At 35.8% G+C, this 27,500-nt stretch overlaps 1 protein-coding gene across 1 annotated transcript in view; it reads right to left on the minus strand.

Moving 5' to 3' along the window:
- LOC135194945 (uncharacterized) overlaps window positions 1-27,500 on the minus strand; it is a 178,067-nt gene that overhangs the window by 109,433 nt on the left and 41,134 nt on the right. The window contains exons 2-3 of the mRNA XM_064221167.1: window positions 25,715-26,149; window positions 22,062-22,158 (exon numbers count right to left, since the gene is read on the minus strand). Of these exons, the coding sequence (XP_064077237.1) occupies window positions 22,062-22,158; window positions 25,715-26,149 (532 nt within the window). The remainder of the gene's footprint in view (window positions 1-22,061; window positions 22,159-25,714; window positions 26,150-27,500) is intronic.

Below are 27,500 nucleotides of genomic sequence, written 5' to 3' on the forward strand. Positions count from 1 at the left end.
ACTGGGATGATGATCAAATAAAAGGGTTCCAAACTTATAGATCATATAGAAAAAATAGGAATCAGGGGAACCGCAATATATGGGAAAGACAAAAAACAAGGAAAAATATATGAGAAATATAGTAACTCAGAATGTGAACTAATAGCGGTAGAATTTGAATCTGAAAATTGATGAACATAGTAATATATAGACCTCCTAATACTAAAGAGTTTGACATAATAATTGAAAAATTGGATGATATATGTAGAAATCACAGGACTGGACTATTCTCCTATCTGGTGACTTCAACTTTCCTTTCGTAATGAATGGAAAGAACGAATAGGATTTATTGTGGTTGTACTTATACATATAAAAAAGAGAGTAATAGTAGTGCAGAAGATAAGAGGCAATTTGAAAAGCTATTAGATATGCTACTAGAATACAACATTCAACAAATAAATCACCTGCCAACAAGAAAGGAAAATACTTTAGACTAGTATTTGTGAACGAGATGAATTATGTTAAAGAAATAATAGTTTATAATGCGAGTATTTCAGACCATAATGTCATAGAATTAACAGTTCATTCCAAAGCAAGTGAAAATAGAGATAAGCAAGAAATGAAAAAGTGGGAAGGATATGGAAAATACAACTTCTACAGTAAAAATATAAATGGTCAGAAATTAATGAAGAATTAAACAAAGATTGGGATAACATTTTCGTAAGTGATGACATAAGGGTAAATACGGAGATATTATATAAAATATTGGAGATAATAGTGGAAAAATATATACCGAAGAAGAAAAGTAAACCATCATTCATGCATACCAAGAAGACAGAAGGATCTTGTTCCAGAAAACTCAGAAAGTGGAAAAAAGGTCTTGCAAAAGAAAAAAATGCATGGAAAGTTATAGAACTAAAAAGTAAGATAGAAAATGCAGAACAAAAGATTATACAATCAAAAGAAAAGTGAAAAACGGGACTTGGAAGAAAAAACCCTATTAAATATCAAGCAAACCCCAAACTATTATACTCATATGCGAAGAAGATGAATAAAGAAGAATAGAAATAGGCCCTCTGAGAATTGAAGGGAGATTAACGAATGAAAAAAAGGAAATTTGCAACATACTGGCAGAACGATATAAGAGAGAATTCACCCCTAGAATAGATAATGAAGATAATGATATAGAAGTAAGGGATGAAAATAGTGAATATTTAGCTGACATAGATTTAATGAAGCTGATATTGTGCAGGCTATTAATGAAATTAAAAATGGAGCTGCTGCAGGGCCTGATGGAATTCCTGCTATTTTGTTAAAGAAAGAAAGTAGTTTCATTCTATCGCAAAGCCACTTGCAATATTATTAAGACAAAGTGTAGATACAGGCAAGATATATGATGAGCACAAATTAGCATATATTACCCCTACTTTCAAAAGTGGATCAAGACTAGAGCAAGTAATTATAGGCCGTGAGTCTAACATCACATATTATGAAAGTGTATGAAAGGGTAATGAAGAAAAATATTATGAAACATTTAATAAAAAATAATTTGTTTAATAAAGGACAACATGGTTCGTACCCGGCCAAAAAGTACAACAAACCAACTGTTAGTCCACCGTGAAAACATATTCAAAAATATGAAAGCGGAAATGAACAGATGTGGTTTATTTAGACTTTGCAAAGCTTTTGATAAAGTAGACCCTTAAATATATTAGCGAAGAAAATTAGAAAACACAATATCGTGGATAAAGTAGGAAGATGGTTAAAAGAATTTTTACACAACAGAAAAACAGATAGTTATTGCAAACGACGAGAAATCGGATGAAGCCAAGGTAATATCCGGTGTGCCGCAAGGTACGGTGTTAGCTGCAATACTGTTTGTTATTATGATTGAAGACATAGACAATAATGTTAAAGATTCGGTAGTGAGTAGTTTTCGCAGATGACACAAGAATAATAGTGAGAAATTACTTGTGATGAAGATAGGAACGCTCTACAAAGAGACCTTAACAAAGTATATGATTGGGCAGAGGTAAATAGGATGGTATTTAACTCTGATAAATTTGAATCAATAAATTATGGAGACAGAGAAAGAAAGCTATATGCATATAAGGGACCTAATAATGAGACCATCACAAATAAGGAAGCAGTTAAAGACCTTGGTGTGATGATGAATAGGAACATGTTTATGCATTGATCAAATAGCAACTCTGTTGGCAAAATGTAAAGCAAAAATGGGAATGTTGTTACGGCACTTCAAAACAAGAAAAGCTGAACACATGATTATGCTGTATAAAACATATGTTTCGTAGTCCACTTGAATATTTGCAATATGATATGGTACCCACACTATCAAAAGGATATTGACAAATAGAGAGTGTACAAAGGTCCTTTACAGCTAGAATAGAAGAAGTTAAGGACCTAGACTACTGGGAAAGACTACAATTCTTAAAATTATATAGTCTAGAAAGGAGAAGAGAACGCTACATGATAATTCAGGCATGGAAACAGATAGAAGAATAGCAGAAATATCATGGAACTAAAAATATCAGAAAGAAAGAAAGCAGAGGTAGATTAATAGTGCCCAAAACTATACCAGGAAAAATAAGGAAAGCACACAGGACATTAATCCAATACGCACCAGCATCGATAATGCAGCGTCCTATTCAATGCGTTGCCAGCTCATCTGAGGAATATATCAGAGTGAGCGTAGATGTAAGAATAAGCTCGACAAATATCTAAACTGCATCCCACCATCCAAGATTGGAAGATGCAAATATACCGGAAGATGTACTAGCAACTCTCTGGTAGACACTAGAGGTGCCTCACACTGAGGGACCTGGGGCAACCCGAACAAGATGAAGGTCTGTAAGGTAAAGGTCTCTCTCTCATACACACCACACATACACCCCCCTATCTCTTTCTCACACATACAATACAATACATAAATCTCTACTCTCTCTCTCTCTCTCTCTCTCTCTCTCTCTCTCTCGACACACCACACCATACCACACATACATAAATACCTCATCTCTCTCTCTCTCTCTCACACACAAACAGACACCACATATACAATAAATAATCCCCCCCCCCTCCCCCCCCTCTCTCCTCTCTCCTCCTCTCTTCCTTCTCTCTCCATCCACACCGTATAATAATGCCCCCCACCTCTCTCTCTCTCTCTCTCTCTCTCTCTCTCTCTCTCGAGAGGGAGAGAGATGAGAGAGTAGAGAGAGAGAGAGAGAGAGAGAGAGAGAGAGGTTATTTATGTATGTGTGTATGGTGTGGTGTGTCGAGAGAGAGAGAGAGAGAGCGAGAGAAAGAGAGAGAGAGTATTTATGTATGTATTGTATGTGTGTTTGAAAGAGATAGGGGGGTGTATGTGTGGTGTGTATGAGAGAGAGAGAGAGAGAGAGAGAATGTTGGCCCCACAAAAAAAAAAAAAAAAAAAAAAACAAAAAAAAAAAAAAAAAAAAAAAAAAAAAAAAAAAAAAAAAAAAAAACACTCGTTACGCGACGTAATTCAAAGAATATATACCTCGAATGTGCAGATGCCAGGAAGCAACTGAATACGAAACTAATAACCTTCTAATTGACAAGAAATTAAAATGAATGTCTTACGTTATAGGAAACCTTGGCAATTAGGAGGGAAATGGTTATCGAGTTTAAGAAAAAATGAAAAAAGAAGACTGCAGTGGTATGGCTGTACGGTAAGAGAGAGAGAGAGAGAGAGAGAGAGAGAGAGAGAGAGAGCCCACTTGGAAGTGGGAGAAGACGCAGAGAAAGATACAAGAAGAAGAAGAAACGAACAGATATTGCAGAAAATATGTTAAGACGTCAAAAATTTACCGAAGTCTGAAAATGCATTTTTGAAGCATGCACAAGCAAGCACGCAAGGGCTTAATAGAAAAAAAAACACACACGCACACATGAGAAACTTTACGGACAATTTGAAGATTTTAATGAATAAAGTAGACAATCCATTGAGAATTGAAAAAAAAAATTATGTCAGGCAAAATTACTCGTACGCAATGTAAAGATGAAGAATCATGTCGATAAAACAAAGACAACCAACTCACATAAAGAAAAAAATCCCACCCACTTTAAGACATATCACGACCAGATGACTTTCACTTGAAACAAATCATGTGACGATAGCAAATCTCTCGATCGCACGCTTGAAAAAAATATATATATCATATGAAACTGGAAATTCTGTCTCACGTCTTCTTACAATCGGGAAAATGTTCAGTAAGAAAGATATTTCCTTCTGTATAGAATTGCAAAACCAGGATTCTAACTTGATTCCATTACTACATTTCTAAATTAAAATCGTGATGAGATCTAGTTCTAAATGTACTTTGGAATTGAAGAAATGGTGTCTTTCGACACTTTTAGGTTTTTTTTTTTTTTGTCCTATAAACAATTCACAAATTTAAATTCATATGAATTGATAGCTTTACGTATTTATTCAAACCTCTCAAGAACTACTACTCTTTCTGTAGACATTCAAATGCTCTCTCTCTCTCTCTCTCTCTCTCTCCTTAAATACACACACACACAGCATACTTACTCAAATATCACCTCTCTCTCTCTCTCTCTCTCTCTCTCCTTAAATACACACACACACAGCATATTTACTCAAATATCACCTCTCTCTCTCTCTCTCTCTCTCTCTCTCTCTCTCTCTCTCTCTCTCTCTCTCTCTCTCTCTGACAATGCTCAGTAATGCCAGAAATCATCTCTAAAGCAACTGCATAAAATCATGAGACGCAAAAGGGTAGATTTCAACCTACAATTTTGAAAAACCAGGTTTAAAGCAGACCGCTCCCTACTACTTTTCGGCCCCCCCCCCCCCCCCCCCCTCCCCCCCTTAAAGAACACACGCACAAACACACACTAAAAAAAAAAAACAAAAAAAAAAAAAAAAACTAGAAAAAAAAAATGTGGGAAAAGTAAAATGGTCCTTTCAGTATTCACGGAACTGAATTACGAGAGCATGACTGACTTACGGGTCTTTCTCGAGAGTCAGAAAGAAGACAAGAAAATATGAAAAAACCTCGGAGCCTCTTGGAAACCAACAAATCTCTGCACCGACAAATCTGGTTTGAAAGCCAGATAGAGGGGATGTGGAAAAGAGAAAGAGAGAGAGAGAGAGAGAGAGAGAGAGAGAGATGAGAGAGAGAGATGGGGAAAGAGTAAGAGATGGGGAAAGAAGAAGGGATGGAGGGAAGAAGAATAATAGAAGGAGAAGAGAGAGAGAGAGCGAGAGAGAGAGACGAGATAGAGAGAGAGAGAGAGAGAGAGAGAGAGAGAGAGAGAGAGAGAGAGGGCAAAGACAAGGGCCAGAGGGAGACACGAGGAACGTAATCAAAGAAATATATTCACGAGTTTTCATCGGAGTTCAGCTTGGGACCACAAATCAATTTTCGAGACATTTTTCGTGCATGAATTTGGACGAACCCCCACCCCCCCCCCCCACCCCCCCCCCACCCACCCTTCCCATCCTATCCCATCCTCCACCACGGGCCAACGACCCTGTTTCCCAAAATGGAACCGATATGATGATTTACTGTGCCTCTTTCCTTAACCCGAGAAAGTGGCAAAAAAGAAAAAAATATATATTTAAGTGAATTGGGTTTTTTCTTTTTTCTTCTTCTTTTTGTGGAAATTCGAGGGTCTCCAGTTAAAATTATTATTTAAATATATTTTCTTATTTTATGCATTTTCATGTCTTTCTCAAGTAAAATTGAATAATAACAATTGACAGCGAATGACGTCAATTGTTGAAAAATATTGATGCATATATTTTGATAAACTAAATACCTGAACGATTGTTTAATCTGAGTACCGTAATATGTCACGATCTGATAACATAAAAAAGAAGACTTGAATCACAACAAAAAGCAATGAAACTTACAAATAACAACTATATATATTTTATTAATGTCATCGAAGACAAATATATGACAAAACATATCAGGGTCACTGAAGCTTTTATGAATATTCGTGGGGTGATATACCCGTTGAAAAAATTAATGAAATGCAGTAATCTTTTAATAATACGGAAATCAAGATCATATAGACATTACAGAGCATATACACCTATAGGTAGTGATAAATATACGCAGTACATTGAAGAATTATGAATATTAGTATATAAAGTAATGCAGAATGATAGATTGGTGTAAAAGTATATCATAACCATACGTAGGAATAATTAGATGCAGTACGTTGAAGCAATATGAAAATTAGTCAAGGGAAAAATGTGCAATTTGTGTATATACACAAATACATGTGTATGCGTCATGTCAATGTATCCCCAGCTCGCACGCAAGCATATCCACATATCGTCCTACAAAACATGTACGCATACCACATACACAACATAAGCTACATGGAAAGGTATACCACCGAGGTATGAGGCATAACCAATTGTTCCGAGGGCAGTATATATATAATTTCCATCCAGCTCTCTCTCTCTCTCTCTCTCTCTCTCTCTCTCTCTCTCTCTCTCTCTCTCTCTCTCTCTCTCTCTCTCTTTTCTCTTTTACACAAGCACAAACACACACACACGCACATACAGGCATCTAATAGAGCCATGTAAGAATAGGCTACGACAGCCCACGGGAAAAAACTGGCCTAACTAGTAGGTCCAGCCACGTAACTGGACCAGTTAAATGCAATTATTTTACTACTATGTAAGAGCATTTCGGAGAGAGAGAGAGAGAGAGAGAGAGAGAGAGAGAGAGAGAGAGAGAGAGAGAGAGAGAGAGATTCTGATAATCAAAAGTAAATCATGATGATATTGATCATGATAGAAAAAAATTATATTTTTAAAATACGTAAACGATATACAATTGGCGTGTTTTAGTAAATACAAAAAGCCCAACTACCTCTAGCATAAATAGCATATAGAGAGAGATATTCTATTTATGCATATATCTCTCAATATTCTGCAAAGATTTCAATATTCATTATTCTGCAACAGATTCAATATTCAATATTCTTATATAGATTTCAACATCGTGCAACAGACTTCAACATTCAACATTCTACAACATATGTCAATATTCAACACTATGCAAGTTTCAATATTCAACATCCTGCAACAATTTCAACATTCAATATTCTGCAACATGTTTCAATATTCAAGATTCTACAACAACTTCAATATTCAACATTCTGCAATAGATTTCAACATTCAACATTCTGCAACAATTTCAATATTCAACATTCTTCAGCAGATTTTAACATTCAACATTCTGCAACAACTTCAATATTCAAGACTCTGCAACAGATTTCAAAATTCAACATTCAGCAACAGGTTTCAATAGTCAACGTCCTGCAACAATTTCAACATTCAACATTCTGCAACAGGTTTCAATATTCAACATTCTTACACAGATTTCAACATTCAACATTCTGCAACAGATCGAAATATTCAAACTTCTGCAACAGGTTTCATTATTCAACATTCTTAAACAGACTTCAATATTCAACATTCTGCAACAATTTCAACATTCAACATTTTGCAAAAGGTTTCAATATTCAACATTCTGAAAAAACTTCAATATTCAACATTCTGCAACAAACTTCAATATTCAACATTCTGCAACAACTTCAATATTCAACATTCTGCAACAACTTCAATATTCAACATTCTGCAACAGACTTCAATATTCACATTCTTAAGCAGTTTTCAGCATTCAACATTGTGCAACAGGTTTCAATATTCACCATTCTGCAACAGTTTCAACATTCACCATTCTGCAAAAAGTTTCAACATCCAACATTCTGAAAAAAACTTCAATATTCAACATTCTGCAACAACTTCAATATTCAACATTCTGAAAACAACCTCAATATTCAACATTCTGCAACAACTTCAACATTCAACATTCTGAAAAAAGCTTCAATATTCAACGTTCTGAAAACAACTGCAATATTCAACATTCTGCAACAGACTTCAATCGACGCCACCCAGTAACGAGAAAGACATTAGTAAAACTATGGGCGTTAACAATCAAGATAGTTCATCTTCCCTAATAGTTTCTGTCCCTGGGGGCAAACTGTAGTAAACGATAACGAAGGTTCTTTACGGTGCGACCTGACCTGAGGCCTCCAGCCTTGCAATGCTTTGCTTTATGACTTTTACTTTTACTTTTCATCAAAATACCTCAGGTCTCTTGCCAATTACTTAAGAGATGCAACTTCATTCACTGTGTCATACTCCAATTTCCACGTTCTAAATATTATGTGACTGGCTTATCTAGTTAAGCTTATTTATAATCACAATGATAAATTATCATAATTTAACTCCGATTATAAGATTTCATTACGTCTTATTGCCAGAACAATCAAGAAGGTTCTCGGCACTATCTTCTGACTAATAATAATAATAATAATAATAATAATAATAATAATAATAATAATAATAATAATAACTTATTTCCCTTGCAGTTATCTCTCGCAGTTATTACAATATACAGCATGAAATCCATTGGCCTTAATTAATTCTATCTGCTTAACAAACCGTTAAGTTGAGAAATTTTCGGAGAAGGGGTCTTGATTCAGTTTCTGATACTTTCGCAATGGTCACCGAGAGAGAGAGAGAGAGAGAGAGAGAGAGAGAGAGAGAGAGAGAGATTCAGACCTTCCAATCATGGTCAGGGCAGGTCAGGTATGTAAGTGTTAGGTTAGGAACTAATTCTGGCAGCCGAAGTGTAATGACTAGCTTGATATACGAATTATCGGGGAAAGAAAAAAATTAGTCTCAATTATGCTTCGTGGAAATTACTCTGGGGGGGACTGCTACTAGTTTTATTATTTATTATTAATAAGTACGTAAAGAGATACACTCACACACACATACAGACATCAATATTTTCAAAAAGGATATTCGACTCCTATCCGCAATTTATCATCAAGGAATGTTTACAAACAAGGTATATATGCACCTTTAAAAGACAAGTGACCCCCAGTTGCTAACCTGGTTTATCCATCCGAACAGTATTATTTACAAATACCTAGTTTATCAATCCGAACACTACCTTTACAACCTGGTTTATCCATCAGAACAGTCCCTTTACAAATACCTGGTTTATCTAGCCGAACAGTACCTTAACAACCAAACTACCCACCGGTTCCTAACCTAGTAAGAAGGCAAACTCCACTGTGTTGGAGACTTTCCAACAGTGATCACCATTTCTCATGACGACGATTCTAAGAAAGTCATCATGGGCAAATGCCCCATACTTCAGCGTCGTTATCCGGCCGCTCATCTTGAAATATACCCGGAGAGACTGAGGAATGGGAGGAAAAATAATCTCCCCATCAATATTACCTAGCACTTTCTAATCGCTTTGCGTTTGTGGCGTCGCGCGCCAATGCGTCTCTAGAGTATATGGTGCTTCGGTGTGACTCGGGGGTTTTGTTATGATTTCCTGTTATTTACTTTGACAGTTTGGATGATAATGTTGATTGCTAATATCTTCTCCATTACTATGCAGACTTCAGGTAATGATAAAAAATTGACAATGCAACCGGAATTTCAACTTCGATTAAATTGCAAGGCATCCTGCAGAATTTGTTCATAATAATAATAATAATAATAATAATAATAATAATAATATATAATAATAATAATAATAATAATAATAATAATAATAATAATAATAATTCAACTTGGATTAAAATTCTAGGTATCCTGCAGACTTTGTACACTTATTTATCTTCAAAATAAATAAATAAATAATAATATAATAATAATAATAATAATAATAATAATAATAATAATAATAATAATACTAATAATAATAATATAACTAATAATAATAATAATAATAATCCACAAACAAAAACTTTTCAGTTTTCTTCTGAAGATTGAAAAAGAAACCCACAAATTCACTTTGTAACTTGTTTACCTTCTAAGTATTTACATTTAGTTTTACTCCACACTCGAGTACTTTCAGGCCCTTCTGTGGCCCATTCTCAAGAGATGTTTGGGCCTTGACCCAGGCTAACATCCCAAACATCTCTTGAGAATGGGCCACAGAAGGGCCTGAAAGTACTCGAGTGTGGAGTAAAACTAAATGTAAATACTTAGAAGTAAACAAGTTACAAAGTGAATTTGTGGGTTTCTTTTTCAATAATAATAATAATAATAATAACAGCATGAGTCTTAAAATGGAGAAATAAACCCATAGTAATATATGGGCACATACTATACTTAAAAATAACCCTCTACAGAGAGCTTTATCATTATATATATGTACCCATACACAACCGTGGACCTTACAACATGTGGGCATGTATGCAAATGAAAGAAAGTGCCACAACATATTAAAATCAATTATGTGGTCCTGCAGATTAATAAGGCACAATTCTATTCCATCTCGCTAATGCATTATGAAAAGCAATTGTTTCTTACATACAAGTACAAGGTGTCCATAAAGTCCCAGTACCATTACAATTAGTTATTGTTCAGTAAGGTACTGGGACTTTATGGATACCCTGTTTCATTCAAATTAACCGCAATAAATGCCTCAATATATACTCAATGATTAAGTCTTTAGTTTGCATACACACAGCATATATATATATATATATATATATATATATATATTATATATTTATTGTTTATATGCAAATACAACATTTCTTCGCCTATAATAACCCAAGAAAAATTGTACAAGCAACATTATCTAATCATAAATCACACCGCACAAGCCACAGTGTTTTAGCATCGAGCATCAACAAGTCCCCACACCTTAAAAAAAAAAGAAAGTTAAAATACTCCCCGGACATTTTTAAAAAGACCTTTAACGGTTCTCACCCTTCACGGACCGATGAGTAAAATCCTTCAATCAATTATTTAATAATGTTTTATTGTTTTTTTTCTATTTTTAAGAAGTCTTACATCATCGACGGCCGACGTGCAAACACAAAAAACACAGGAAAAACCGGCCATCAATCTTGGCATTAACGTATCTTTGCATTTACGTATGTTTTCATTAATGTATTTTATTTCAGAGACTTGCATGAAGGCTTAAAACATTCTCTTAAAAGAGGGAAGGGGGCGCGGATTGGCGGGAGAGGGACAGATGGCAAGGACAAATACATTTCTAGAGGGGAACAAAGTGTTAAAATTTCTTAATAATGAGATATCAGCGGATTGCGTCAAGTATCTAACAACCGCGAGGAGTGAAATAATAATAATAATAATAATAATAATAATAATAATAATAATAATAATAATAATAATAAAAAATGAGATAATTTTATGTAAACAGGAATCTCAGGTCCAGGTCAAGACGGGGTTCGTCATGCCGGTATTTATAATAATAATAATAATAATAATAATAATAATAATAATAATAAAATAATCTAGAAGATGATATTTTATTTTATCAAAACAGGATCTCAGGTCCAGGGTCAAGCAGGGGTCGTCGTCAGTGCCGGTAGGAATATAATATAAAATATAGTAATAATAATAATAATAATAATTAATAATAATAAAATAATAATAATAATAATAACCTTTCTATTATAATGGGCGTTATGGCTGTCCGTCCGTCTGTCATTGAATCACGGCCAAACACGCTGGTCCGATGGGCATGAAACTTGGCAGGGTTATAGGGGGGCCCCTTAAGATGGTTTATAATGAGGATTTCATCCTACCACCCCCTCCCCCCCAAAAAAAAAGGGAGGGGTGAGAAGGGATTCCCTGAAACGGTCCTGGTTCTGCCAGTAGAATTAGTTACTTTACGAATTTATCATACATAATATTTCTGTATGCATATGTTTGCTACTATTATTATTATTATTATTATTATTATTATTATTATTATTCCGAAGATTAACCATATTCAACATGGAACAAGCCCACAAAAAGGGGCAACTAACTTGAAATTCAAACTTCCAAAGAATATGACGTGCGTTTCAAAGAAGTAACAGAAGGCAATAGGAAATACAGTAAAAGAAGACATCAATTATCAGAGAAGTGTCATTATTATTATTATTATTATTATTATTAATTCATAAGGAGGAAGCCCACCACAGGGGCCACAGACTTGTTATTCACGAATCAAAATAACATGGCGTTCATTAGAAAGAACTCACAGAAGGTAATAGGAAATTATACAGAAATAGGAGAGAGATACCTTTCATCAGTAAAGAAAACAAGCGAGCACCTTACCATCCCGTGCACTTTGTAAAAGAGTTTGCAAAATGAAGCGTTTCTCTCTCCGGCCCCAAAAGCACTCGCTCACTCATTACTGAGCTGGAAATTATGTTTTTGAAAAAATTGCGCAAATTATCAAGCGCGCGTCAATGACCGCAGACTAAGCATTAAATTATCTCGAATCAATCAATCAATCAATCAATCAATCAGGGTGTCAATCAAGCAAGCAAATGCAGTTTCAACGGCGATTACCCGCCTGCGATATGCATACCTATAAGCAAAAAATAAAATAAAAATAGAAAATTAAAAATTCCTCGGTAAATTTTTCTTCCGAATAAAAAAAAATTAATATACAACAAAGTGGTAACGCTAACTGCATATTTAATAAACCAAGCATTCTTTGGCCACTATCATACATCTAAAAATAGCTTTCTTGATGAAAAAAAATATTCGTGGTTAATGCATCAGAAGACAGATTCCTAATGAGCCTTTTCCCTGAAGTGGAATCCTTGAGGATTGGGCACACTGGACAAGGCGTGATCCGACCTGCAGCTTACTCCGGACGCGTGCAAGATCTTCCCCTCACACTTAAGAAGTTGTAAACATTATATGAAAGAATTAAAAAGGACTTCTGAACTAAAATGATAAACTGATTAAACTAAGACAGAATTCGTCTTCTAGGATATTCAGGAACAACGTTAAAAAAATTAAATGTAACCATTTGATAAAGTTGTTAAAACAGTAAAATGTAAATATCTGATAAACTTGCTGAAAATAGGATGCAAACATCTGACAAAGTTATGTAAAAAATAAAATGTAAATATTTGATAAATTTAAAAATTACAAAGTAACAATTTGATAAAATTGACTATAAATAATCTATGTATATTATTCTTGGTAAGTACATCGATGTATAAACAGATAAATAAACCATCGTTGACTATAAGTTATCTATGTATAAAACACTGAATGTTATTCTTAGTAAGTACATCGATGTATAAAAAGATACATAAACAATCGCTGACTGAAAGTTATCTATGTATAAGACACTGAATGTTATTCTTGGTAAGTACATCAATACATAAAAAGATACATAAACCATAGTTGACTATAAGTTATCTATGTATAAAACGCTGAATGTTACTCTTGGTAAGTACTCCGATACATAAAAAGATTAATAAATAATAGTTATAACAACAGGACTATAAACGATGTTAATTTTAACATAATTAATTTGTTCAGGTTAAAATATCAAAATATTAAAAACGCTTCGGTTTCCTGATTTGATATAGCATTTAAAAGCCAAATTCTAAACACTTACCTGCGCAAATAGCATGCGAATAAATTAAATACCCGTCGCGTACAATTTCAAAACAAGGCCGGTATTTTGAAAGGAATAAGGAACAAAAACTCGCCGGAAAGAGAAAAAAAATATATGAATTAATTTCTATTCAAAATCCAGCGTCAAAAATCTGACACTGGTGCCATTTGGTATTCAGGAGAGAAACGTCCCTATGTTCTCTGGCCATTAGGCAGATAAGGTGATAAGCAGCGATTGCAAGAGGTCAGAGTACAGACGCTGAGTTATTTCGTTCCTCAGAGGTATCGATACCTTTTGTATGTTCCTATCATATATGTTTATTCTTCATGCATTCAGATTATATTGTGTATACACATATATATCTATTCATCATATATTACTATATATCTACCTATATATATATATATATATATATATATATATATATATAATATATATATATATGTGTGTGTGTGTGTGTTGTGTGTGTGTGGGTGTTTGTATCTATATATAATATATATATATATATATATATATATATATATATATAATATATAATATATTATATATTATATATATATTTATATATATAATATATATGATATATATTATCTATATATATTATATTATATATCTATATATATATATAATATATATATATATCAATTTTGTATATTTTTCAGTGCCCTGATGAGACTTAACGTTCATGATACAAGGCCAGTGATTTTTCATCGTCCTGGGGGAGACGCGAACCCGAGACATGCCACGACACTAACCACTATACCAGTGGACCAGCAATGGTAGTTTACCTTCAGAATAATAATAATTATAAATTTCACAAAAAAAGTACCTTAAATTTATTCATTTTATGAAACTATCTCCTTTCTGCCGTCATCAGCCAACCAAGAGGATTGAAGGAACAGTAGAAAATGAATAGCAGTGACATTCAAAGGCACCTAAGCAAATACAACACGAACTTACCCAGAGACGAAGACTTTTTTTTGAAGTACATCACGAAAAGGTGGACGGATTAAGATGCGTCTCAGAGAATGCAAGACGTTTTTGATAATCATCACAAAAGATCAGATGATCGCCAGTAACAATCACTTTACAATCTACGACAGAATTAGAGCCGGTAAACTCGGGCGTAGATAAATTAACGGCGTAGGGCAAGGTGACAGTAAAAAAAATAAATATTAAGTATAAAAAAAAAAAGAGGATACTCGCTATTTCTTTCATTTTGAAAGACATAGGGGTCAGGGTGGGTGTGTGTGTGTGTGTGTGTGTGTGTGTGGTGTGTTGTGGGGGGGGGGGGAGTTAGTTCGGGGAAAGGGGAAGAGGAAGGAGGGGGAGATTGAATGACCCGGTTTTGTTGACTGCAAGAAACGAAGAGGAAAGGAAAAAGTCGTGTCGGTTCTGGTACACGACGAACTAAACTCAAACAGGTTTCTTTTTATTTTTCTTCAACTTTTTCTCTTTTTTTAGCCAAGCTTCCAACAGGTTATGCAGGCAGTAATGAGAGAGAGAGAGAGAGAGAGAGAGAGAGAGAGAGAGAGAGAGAGAGAGAGAGAGAATCATGACCATGTTTTCGATCATTATTCTGGCCTGATTCATGACATCAGTTATCCAGTGCTTGGGTATGAAAATGCTTGCTAATTGTGCTAATACTAAATACTCAAGGCATGATCAAAGGAGGACAATGTGGAGCATGTTGAGAAATGCAAGGTAAAGTAGAAAAGTGAGAATAACTAAATGCTAACATGTAGACAGGAGAGTGACTGGTTTGGTGTGAAAGTGAGACTGGGACAAGCCTGTGTTATGCCATTATCAGTAGAGTGAATGAGAAGTTAGAGAAAAGATATTAGGAGTACAAAATTGTGTGATAAGAAAATCGGTCATGACTGGAGGAATGAAATACAGAATGGTTGCTGTTTCTAGATATTACAGTACTGAATTAGAGACGGTAACCAGAAACTACATAACCTTGTGAAAGTGTGAGAAAGTGTGGAAGTTACAACACTAGTCACAGGCGAGTGTGTTCATATAAGATCGGGAAGTATGAGGGAACAGTTGAGCCAACTTTTCTCTATGGAAGTACAGTTTGGATGTTGAATGTAAATGGAAGACGGAGAGGTAAGGAGGAACAGTTGAGCCAACTCTACAGCATCGAAAGAAAGTTCAATGAATGCAACTAGATGGCGATAAAAGATACAACAAAAGTGAGGGTTAACTCGGGTGAAAGGATGATCGATTAGTGTTTTGAGATGGTTTGGCGACATGAGAGAAATGAAAACTTTGTGTGATTTCAAAGAACAAGTTTGTAATTGCTGATGCCATGTCATTTTAAGGGAAATCTTTACTGATTATATATATAATTCATTTATACTATATACATATATAGACATACATATAAATTACCAGCACGTAGATGTTTGTTAGACCATTACTATCTATACGAGCAATATATTCTTTACAAGCTTTTGACGAACTTTATATATTAGCAGGCTATTTTGGCTCTTCTAAACAATTCCAAATTCCTTCTCTTAGTCTGGAAACTGTGTTACTAGAAGTTTTGCTCCTGCACAGAAACATTAAAATCAATATTTTATTGACGTTTCTCCTAGTAACTCTTCTTATACGATAAACAGAATAAACTCTAAATACATTTACTTAATCAATTAGATTTAATCAAGGACGAGCGTCATGGCACTGGCTGGTTAAACAAGCAGAGAGTAAGTACGAGAGACAAGCTAGGACGAAGGCAATTAAAGCAAGCAAGAAGCAAGCAAGCAAGCAAGCAAGGGAAAATGGATCTAGTTCGAAAATTTATATATATACTCGCCCTGAACAGCTGGTTCGGTGGGATCTGATTGCTTGATAAATTTCTGACAAGACGAAGTGGCCACGTCCAATGATATAATTAGATCATGCGAAGGATTCAGTTCGTCGCGCTCCTACGATCGGTTACAGCTAACAGTCTCTCTCTTCTCTCTCTCTCTCTCTCTCTCTCTCTCTCTCTCGACGAGATGATGTATTATCAGAATTCAGGCCGTTCTCTCCCTCTCTCTATGATAGGATATATTATGAAAATTCAGTCTCCTCTCTCTCTCTCTCTCTTCTCTCTCTCTCTACGACAGGATGTATTATGAAAATTCAGTCGCCCTTCCTCCCTCCCTCTCCCTCTCTCTCCCTCTTCGATAGAAGGTATTACAAAAATTCATCTCTCTCTCTCTCTCTCTCTCTCTCTATGATAGGATGCATTAGGCAAATTCAGTCGCCCTTCCTTGCTCCCCCCCCCCCCCCCCCTTTCTCTCTCTCCCTCTTCGATAGGAGGTATTACAAAATTTCATCTCTCTCTCCCTCTATGATAGGATTTATTAGGCAAATTCAGTTCACCCCCACTCTCTCTCTCTCTCTCTCTCTCTCTCTCTCTCTCTCTCTCTCTCTCTCTCTCTCCAAGAAGAATATATCGACCCAACTCCTCGTATTAACTTTCATCACATGCACCAAAAGAAAAAAAAAAGATAAATAAAAACTAGCGTCTGACAACGGCAATAAAATGTCCTTCGGGAAAGCATTAAACATGTTACGAGCTTGCCACTGAAAGCGAGCAAGCAAGCAAGCAGTCAGCAAGCAACGCATGCGCGCGCGCGTGCGAGCAGGCGCGCACACGACACAATTACTAAAAGGGCTTGCAACTAGCCTTTTGCAAAACCACAATCAATTTCTTTCTTTATCAGTATAATCCATTATTCTCGCTATGTTAAAGATGTGTAAGATAAATCTTTATGCTGTTAATAAAAGATTATTAATTAACTAGTGAACCTGAAAGCTCTAATTCCATCATTTCATATCAATTCTGTTAAATTGTAACAGCTGGGCCACCACTGGAGCATTATAACCAATTTTTCCAAACCTTGGGTAGAGTGGTGCTACAGGCTCCATTCTTAAAAATCTTTAATTGGGTTTCACTTGCTTAAGTCTACTCAAATACAAAGTCAACCCTTTTGCCTTATACCCTTTTCTCCTTAGATTTACGTAAAATGAACTCCAAGTTACTTGACGTCATAATTCCTATGATGTTACGAATTCCGTGATATAATTTTCCATGAAGTTATGATCTTCCATCATCACAAAATGATTCATATTGACATTTTATATATACATTGTATAGAGATTTTAATTCTCATTGTATAGACATTTTATTCTCTTTATATAGACATTTTGATCCCCATTATGTAGGGAATTTAATTCCCATTATATAGACATGAATTCCCTTTATACATAAGTTTAAATTCTCATGATATAGTTAGTTTAATTCCCGTTATATAGACATTTTGATCGCCATAATTTAGACGTTTTAATTCCCATTAAATAGACATTAGTTTCCATTATAGAGACATTTTAATTCTCATTAGACCTTTTAATCTCCATTATATAAACATTTTAATTCCCATTAAACAAGACATATCAATTTCCATTACAGAGACATTTCAACTCTCATCATACAGACATTTTAATCCCCATTATATAAACATTTAAATTCCCATTAAACAGACATTTCAATTTCCATTAGAAAGACATTTAAACTCTCATTATACAGACATTTTAATTCCCATTATTCAGTATCCTGCTACAAACCCGAGATACATTTACACCAAGTTCAACAGAAACGTTTACCTTGAAAACAGACTTTCCTTCAGGCTCTTGTGTGGTGAGCAAACAATTAAGCTTCTCTCTCTCTCTCTCTCTCTCTCTCTCTCTCTCTCTCTCTCTCTCTCTCAGAATATGAGCAATGTGAGGAATGGAAAAACAAGTACACTCTCTCTCTCTCTCTCTCTCTCAGAATCTCAGCAGTGGCGAGAGAAAAACAACAATTCTCTCTCTCTCTCTCTCTCTCTCTCTCTCCAGAATCTGAACAGCGGGAAGAGAAAAACAACTACTCCTCTCTCTCTCTCTCTCTCAATATGAACAAAGTGAGGGGAGAAAAAAACAACTGTTACCTCTGTCTCTCTCTCTTTGAATAGGAACCAAGTGGGGAGATAAAAAAACTATTCTCTCTCTCTCTCTCTCTCTCTCTCTCTCTCTCTCTCTCTCTCTCTCTCTCTCTCTCTCCTCTTTTGAAACAGTCTACGCGAATTCGTACGCATGCGAAAATTTTATACCGAACCTTGTGGGAAATATATCTATTTATTTACCATAAATAAAGGAATTCAAAATAAACTTACACGTACAGCTAAACTTTGCTGACATGAACTTCTAAGCAGTGAAATACAGGCACAAGTCAAATTCATCTAACAAGTGAGATACAGACATAAGTCGAAATTCGAAGCAGTGAAATACAGGCACAATTCGAAATTCTAAGCAGTGAAATACAAGCATAAGTTAAAATCTAACCAGTAAAACACAGGCACAAGTCAAAATCACACAAACTGCGAAATACAGGCACAAGTCAAAATTCTAAGCAGTGAGATACAGGCACGAGTCGAAATTCTAAGCAGTGAGATACAGGCACGAGTCAAAAAAAAAAAAAATAAAAATCTTAGCCAGGGTGAGATTGCAGGCACGAGTCCAAATTCTTAGCAGTGAGATGCAGGGCACGAGTCTCAAAATCGTTAGCAGTGAGATTGCAGGGCACGAGTCAAAATCTTAGCAGTGAGATGCAGGCACGAGTCAAAATCTTAGCAGTGAGATGCAGGCACGAGTCAAATTCTTAGCAGTGAGATAAAGGCACAAGTCAAAATTCTAAGCAGTGAAATACAGGCACGAGTCGAAATTCTAAGCAGTGAGATACAGGCACACATCGAAAATCTAAGCAGTGCAATACAGGCCTAAGTCCAAATCTAAGCAGCGAGATACTGGCACAACCCAAAATCATTTAAGCAGAGGGACACAGACCAGAAAAAAAAAAAAAAAAAAAAAAAAAAAAAAAAAAAAAAAAAAAAAAAAAAAAAAAAAATCACCAAAAAACCATCTAGGCGGCGAGATACTACAGCCACTAACACACTAAAACGACCATAAACATCATCTAAGCAACGAGATTCGGGCACAAGACTCAAAAAAAAAAAAAAAAAAAACCAACTCCGGAAGAAATACGGGCTAATTGAAAGAGTAACAAAAGGCTGCTCGCTCAACGGCGCGCTCACAGACACGCATAGGTAGATACCCAGCGAAGGCAGGTACGTATATACTACTACAGGTGGTGTGTTGGGTGGAGTACACACTCGGGTCTTCCCAGTATGGCAATGGCACGCGGCGTTGCTGGTTGGTTCGTTGGTTGGGGTTCTGCCTTCTCCACAATCTGGTACCCAGTCTCTCTCTCTCTCTCTCTCTCTCTCTCTCTCTCTCTCTCGGAATATGGACAAAAGGGGGAGATATAAAAAAACGCCCGGCTATTTCTCTCTCACTCTCTCTCTCTAGAAATATGGACAAAATGGAAAATAAAAGCTAACTATTCCTCTCTCTCTCTCTCTCTCTCTCTCTCTCTCTCTAGAAATATGGACAAAATGGAAAATAAAAGCTAACTATTCTCTCTTCTCTCTCTCTCCTCTCTCTTCTCTTCTCTCTCCCTCTCTAGAAATATGGACAAAAAATGGAAAACAAAGCTGAAACTATTCTCTCTCTCTCTCTACTCTCTCTCTCTCTCAGGAAATATGGACCAAAATGGAAAAAAAAACAAAATAACTATCTCTCTCTCTCTATCTCTCTATTTCTCTCTCTCTCTCTCTCTCTCTCTCTCTCTCTCTCTAGAAATATGGACAAAATGGAAAATAAAAGCTAACTATTCTCTCTCTCTCTCTCTCTCTCTCTCTCTCTCTCTCTCTCTCTCTCTCTCTCTCTCTCTCTAGAAATATGGACTAAATGGAAAATAAAAGCTAACTATTCTCTCTCTCTCTCTCTATCTCTCTCTCTCTCTCTCAGGCTATGAACAATGAAAAGAGAAAAAGGACCAACCAATCCCTCATCTCTCTCTCTCTCTCTTCTCAGAATATGATCAAAGTGGAGAGACAAAAAAGAGCCTGTTATCTCTCTCTCTCTCTCCTCTCTCTCTCTCTCTCTTCCATCACACACACACAGAATATGAACAAAATGGGGGAGAGAGAGAGAGAGGAGATGAGCCAACTTTTCAAATCTTAATACAAAAGATATCTCTCCATGCTTTTGTGTTCCCAGACCTTCTCGAAATGATACGTCATTAACGATTACGTAACGAATACAGATCTCAAACCTCGAAACTGTTATTCATTAACAAACGTTATGAAGTTATAAATATTAACTTATAAAGGCTTATTGAGATTCGTTAACTCGAAAGGTTACTGAACAATAGGATATATAGATAACATCAGCTTTAAGATACGTGATAAATGGAATGCTGAGAGAGAGAGAAGAGAAGAGAAGAGAAGAGAAGAGAAGAGAAGAGAGAGAGAGAGAGAGAATGCAACCTCGAATACTTCAACAAACGTGTTGTCGATACACTCTCAAGAGAGAGAGAGAGAGAGAGAGGCATGCCCTCGAAAATGACAATCCAGTACTTGATCGCAAATTGAAACGAACACATGATGATGATGATGATGACGTCACGCAATACTCAAGTGCCCACTTCTGTGCAACAATGTCAGCACAAACAAGCGAACGAACGAGGCCACTGAAAGGGGAAGGGGGAGGGAGAGGGTGGGGGGTATTTATGGATTCACATAGCTGCTTGTATCACACTCTTGTTGATTCTTCTTGCTGCACAAGAGAGAGAGAGAGAGAGAGAGAGATCGCGAGCAACCAGATCTCTTCATGATAAACAACCACCCCCATTCGAGGAGGAGGAGGAGTTGTTTTTTCTCGCGAACGTAGAAAAACAACGATTACAGACTTAACGAGAATCATGCAAAGTGTAGGGCTGTGGGGTGGGGTGGAGGGAGGAAATTGCCCAAAAGCAAACATAGAAAACGCACTTCTGAAAGAGGTGTTTATTCTTTTAATAACTATTACTGAGATTCATATCTCTCTCTCTCTCTCTCTCTCTCTCGAGTCTATATATATATATATCTATATAATATATATATTATATATATATATATATAATACTGGATATATATATATATATATATATATATATATATATACATGCATACATACATACACATATAAATATATGTGTTTATATATATATATGTATATACGCAAACACACACACATGTAAGTGTATATACACACATATATATATATATATATATATATATTATATATAATTATATCTATATATATATATATATATATATATATACAGAGAGAGAGAGAGAGAGAGAGCGCTATCTTGATTATTCTGAGCCTTCTCAGATGTCATACTGATGAATCTTTGACGAAATGTTTATCCCAAGTTACAGCTGTAGTAGCCTAAAAAATCTCAAAAACGTCAAGTAATTTTAAAATTTAACATCAAACAGACCGCCCTTAGCATAACCGCAGGACAAAAATATATTCCACCTTACCTTGGAAGCTTATGCTTTGACAAAACAACAGGCAAGAACACCGATAACATGTAATGATTAAAATAATTATAAAGATACTGGTAATAATCACTTCGAGTAACTGGAAGTGGAAACTTACCTTTAAGTACCGACGGTAGACCTCTGGCCCGAAATCTCTGAATTAAAGCTGTGTGAAGTTCATCGATGTATTTGATAGCCTCCTCGATCACTTCCACCTGGTGGGAATAGGGCAGAGTGGCGTTAGAACGAAAAAGGAAAAGGAATTGGCTCAAATAAAAAGCTCTGGTGAAGCTTCGTTGTAAGTTTTCATGTGATGGTTGAAAGCCTCACTTACGGAAATCTCACTAGGAAAGCCTTTGTTGTACGTTTTAACCTTATGCCCGAAGCCGTTGTTATTTTCGTCTGCATGGAAAGCTTACTGGTTGGTTCAGCCAGCACTCAAGAGGAAGCTTTGTTGTACGTTTCTTCTAATTCTTGAAAACCTCACTTATAAATCTGGACGAGAAGTATACACTGGATCAACTTGTTCTTATGATAAGTTTATCTTGAACTGTCCAATTTCCGTAGTTATAAAATCTGGGTTTTTGTTAGAATATCCACATTTAATTGTTTTAGTAAGAGAAATATATACAGAAATAGATATGTATTGCGTAAATCATTTAAAAACATTATCATTTTACACGTAGTTACCTGGAATTTTAATATAGACAGGTATAGATGTGTGTAATGGGTTATTCAGCAACGGGACCAACGGCTTTACGTGACTTCCGAACCACGTCGAGTGTGAACTTCTATCACCAGAAATACATCTCTCTCGCACCTCAATGGAATGCCCTAGAATCGCACTCGCGGCCACCGAGGTGACAGGTCAAGACCATACCGATCTCTCCAAGTTGCTTCTGATTCAGTGGCCGTTTTGCCCAGACCGGGTTCTTGCTCTCTAGAGAAGCCCGCAAATATATTCCAACATTTAAGTAAAATCCCAAGATGGTTTGGTATAGAGATGGCTCTCCTGAATGAACAGCTAAGTTGACCCTATTTTAACAGCTCCATGAAATCTGACGCTATCATTATTATTATTATTATTATTTGAGGTTTTTTGTCTTTTCTCAAATTTGAGGTTTAACAGAATCAATACTTTCCACCTACCAACTTTTTTTTTTTTTTTTTTTTTTTTTGTTTTTTTTTTTTTGCGAGGGTTAAAATTCTGCAAAAAAAACTATGCTTAAAAATCTTCCAAAACCACATTTCGGTTTAGTGTGTTACTCCAAATCAGCTTCGTTTCAGCATTAAAACCATTCCTGTCTTAATTATTACGAATAATGGATAGCTAGATCGCAAACCGTCCTTTGTATCTTATCACATAAGCAGGATTTCTGTCATTTCTGTATCGTCCCTCTTGGCAACAGTAAACAATACTGTTGCATGAACTGGGTTCCTCATCGTCTCCTTTCTATAAATAATTTCATCACAGATCTATTCAGCATACAGTAGTACAGCTAGCCAGTAACTCTCCTATCCTCAGGCGAGAACGTCATATTACCTCGAGGGAAGGGGGGAGAGGGTGGGGAGGGCATTTATTGTGTTTTTTTTGTTCTAGTATCTTACTGCTTCCTTACCACATTTGTGTGTGTCGAACTCGCCAATAACCAGTCGTTCGTTCCAATATTTGTTTCTTCACTTTATACTAATAACCTTTACGATTCACTCATGATTTTCATGATCACGATTCTTTCAAAATACTATTTATAGAATTACACTAAATCTGTTGCGAGGAATGGTTACAAAAATACGTAACATGGTCTGCTCAAGAATTAGATGCTAAATCTGTCACGAGGAATGGTTTAAAAAAAATACGTAACATGGTTTGCTCAGCAATTACACTAAATCTGTTACGAGGAAGGGTTTAAAAAATACGTAACATGGTTTCCACAAGTGGATTTATGTAAGGATACTGTAAGCATCAGTTACTGTGGTTGCCTAATGTCTTCTACGACAAATAACTATGGTTACCGCAACCAGACCTATAGAAGTGAGCACAGTACAGGTGACCGCTTTCGATGTTAAGTTACACGATAAATATATGAATTTCTATCGCATCACCGTGACACATATCATACATACACTAAGCTACAAATGACCTTTAATATCTATCCAATTCGCTCTACCTCGGAATTAATATATTCTTATATATATGTTAACCGAAGGGGAATTTTTTAGCTGATGATAATTCCCTCCTCTCCTGGAATCGAACCAGCGCACACAGGAGAAATCAAACTAATAAATAAATTAAATAAATAAATAAATAAATAAATAAATAAATAAATAAATAAAAGAGAAAAACAGGGACCAACAATCACACCCAAACTATATAAAAAAAAAAACAGGGACCAACAATCACACCCAAACTAAAAAAAAAAAAAATTACCAGGGACCAACAATCACACCCAAACAAACACACACACAAAATCAGGGACCAACAATCACCCCAAACTAAAAAAAAAAAAAAAAAAAAAAAAGGGTGGGGGGGTGGGGGGCCAACAATCACACCCAAACTAAAAAAAAAAAAAAAACAAAAAAAAAAAAAAAAAGGGCGGGGACCATCAATCACACCAAACTAAAAAAAGGGGGGGATTAACAATCACACCCAAACTTTTAAAGCTTAAAGGGGGGGGATTAACAACATCACACAAACTAAAAAAAAAAAAAAAAAAAGGGCGGGGGACCATCAATCACACCCAAACTAAAAAAAAGGGGAGGATTTAATTCAATCACACCAAACTTTTTTAAGGGGGGGATTAACAATCACACCCAAACTAAAAAAAAAAAAAAAAAAAAAAGGGCGGGGGACCATCAATCACACCCAAACTAAAAAACAAGGGGGAGGATTAACAATCACACCCAAACTAAAAAAAAAAAAAAAAAAAAACAAACAAAAAAAAAAAAAAAAAGGGACCAACAATCACACCCATACTAAAAAAAACAGGACCAACAATCACATCCAAACTAAAAAAAAAAAAACAGGGACCAACAATCACATCCAAACTAAAAAAACAGGGGGGATTCCAACAATCACACTCAAACTAAAAACAAGGGGGAGGAATTAACAATCACAAAAACAAAAAAAAAAAAACTAAAAAAAAAAAAAAAAAAAAAAAAAAAAAAAAACAGGGACAACAATCACACCCATACTAAAAAAAACAGGGACCAACAATCACATCCAAACTAAAAAAAACAGGGACCAACAATCACCCCCAAACTAAAAAAAGGGGGGATTAACAATCACACCCAAACTAAAAAACAGGGACCAGCAATCACACCCAAAAAAAAAAAAATTGGGGGGCCAACAATCACACCCAAACTAAAAAAAGAAAGAAAAAACAGGGAGCCAGCAATCACCCCCAAACTAAAAAAAAAGGGGGATTAACAATCACACCCAAACTAAAAAAACAGGACCAGCAATCACACCCAAAAAAAAAAAAAATTGGGGGCCAACAATCACACCCAAACTAAAAAAAAGAAAGAAAAAAACAGGACCAGCAATCACACACAAACAAAAACAAAAAATTGGGGCCAACAATCACACCCAAACTAAAAAAAGAAAGAAAAAACAGGGACCAACAATCACACACAAACTAAAAAAAAAAAAAAAATTACCAACAATCACAAAAAGAATAAAAAACAGGTACCAACAATCTCACCAAACTTTGAAAAAAAAAAAAATATAAAAAAAAAACGAAAGCAAGAGCAGACAGAAAGAGAGAGACTCGCCTTGGAGACCCTGGGCCTCTCGTGCAGAGCGGGGACCATCTCCCGCAGCTTCTGGTACTCCTGCCGCTTGACGCGTTTCAGTCTCGACCTGCGGTATTTGCGGACGATCCTGGACGCGTGCGGACCCGACCCCATCTTGGACTGCGGCGCTAGGTAGCGCTGCCGCAGCACCAGCTGCTGATGCCGATTCTGAAGGGCTGACGCGGCTGACAGCTGTTGTTGCTGTCGTTGATGGGACTGACGTTGCAACTGGCTGGTGGGGGTGGTGGTGGTAGTGTTGCGTTGGAGGACTGTTGGAGTGGTGTTGGTGGTGATTGTTGGCGAGGCTGTAGCGGTGTTAGTGTTGGAGATGGAGAGATGGCGGTGGTGGTGGTGGTGGTAAGGCCCTCGACACGCGCACAGCTGTTTCACGCAAATTTTCGGTTTTAATTCCACCTGTCGAGAGAAAGAGAAAGAGAGAGAGAGAGAGAGAGACGAAATTAGCGATTAAAATTATATATCTCAATCATCACAATTCATCAAAATAAAAGTTTTATTAAAACAGCAATTCATAAGTTACTCCGCTGACTACGAGGTGGAAGCTGACATTCTGTTGTTATCGTGAAATAACTAGTTAATTAAATTTATTGAATAATTTATCATAAATAAATCATCACAATTCATCAAAATAAAGTTTTATCAAAAAGTAATTCATAAGTTCCTCCGCTGACTACGAGAAAGAAGCTGACATTCTGTTGTTATCGTAAAATAACTAGTTTACTAAATAATTATATATAAATATTTATTATTTTCTCCGCTGACTGCCGAGTAGAACCTGACATTCAAGTACTAATGCTGAGGATGAACCTGGTGCAGGGTTCGAAAGCTCTTATCATTAAACACTTTATATACTTCACATGCGATATTATTGTGGACCTGCAATCATAATAACTATTATTATTATTATTATTATTATTATTATTATTATTATTATTATTATTATTATTATTATTCACAAGATGAACCCCACCCAGAGGGGCCACTGACTTGAAATTCAAGCCTCCAAAGACTATGGCATCCATTCGAAAGAAGTAACAGAAAGTTTTAGAAAATACAGAAATCCATCAGAAAACCAGATAAATTAACAAGTTAATAAATATGTAAAAACTTAAGTGAAATAATAAAATACAGATCGTTTTGCACCATCGTAATAATGGACTGCATCTTCGCCTGAACTTCTGAAGTTCCAACTTCATTGTCGTTCCTCGCTGGACGAGTGGGTTACTACTCGCCTACCGATTCGGTAGTCGCGAGTTCGATTCCCCGCTCTGCCAACGCGGAAGCAGAGGAATTTATTCCTGGTGATTAGAAACTCATTTCTCGATATAATGTGGTTCGGATCCCACAATAAGCTGTAGTAAGTCCCGTTGCTAGGTAACCATTTGGTTCCTAGCCACGTAAAAATATATCTAATCCTTCCGACCAGCCCTAAGAGAGCTGTTAATCAGCTCAGTAGTCTGGTTAAACTAAGATATATTTAAGTTTTTTCCATCTTCGTTAGGCAAAGATTTCTCAAACACTTGACCACAAACGAGATCATAGTCATCATCAAAGAATTTTTTGACAACCAAGAGTTTATACAAGACAATACAAACTTACAAAAAAAAAAAATAACACAGACACATCCACACTAAAAATGGACTTGAACACACACACACAAAGACGAAACCAAGCATATCTATAATTAGATCACAGTCGTTATCAAAGTATTCTTTGACAAACAAGAGTTTATGCAAGACAATTGTTT

This window comes from Macrobrachium nipponense, chromosome 15 (genome assembly GCF_015104395.2).
Source record: "Macrobrachium nipponense isolate FS-2020 chromosome 15, ASM1510439v2, whole genome shotgun sequence".
NCBI lineage: Eukaryota > Metazoa > Arthropoda > Malacostraca > Decapoda > Palaemonidae > Macrobrachium > Macrobrachium nipponense.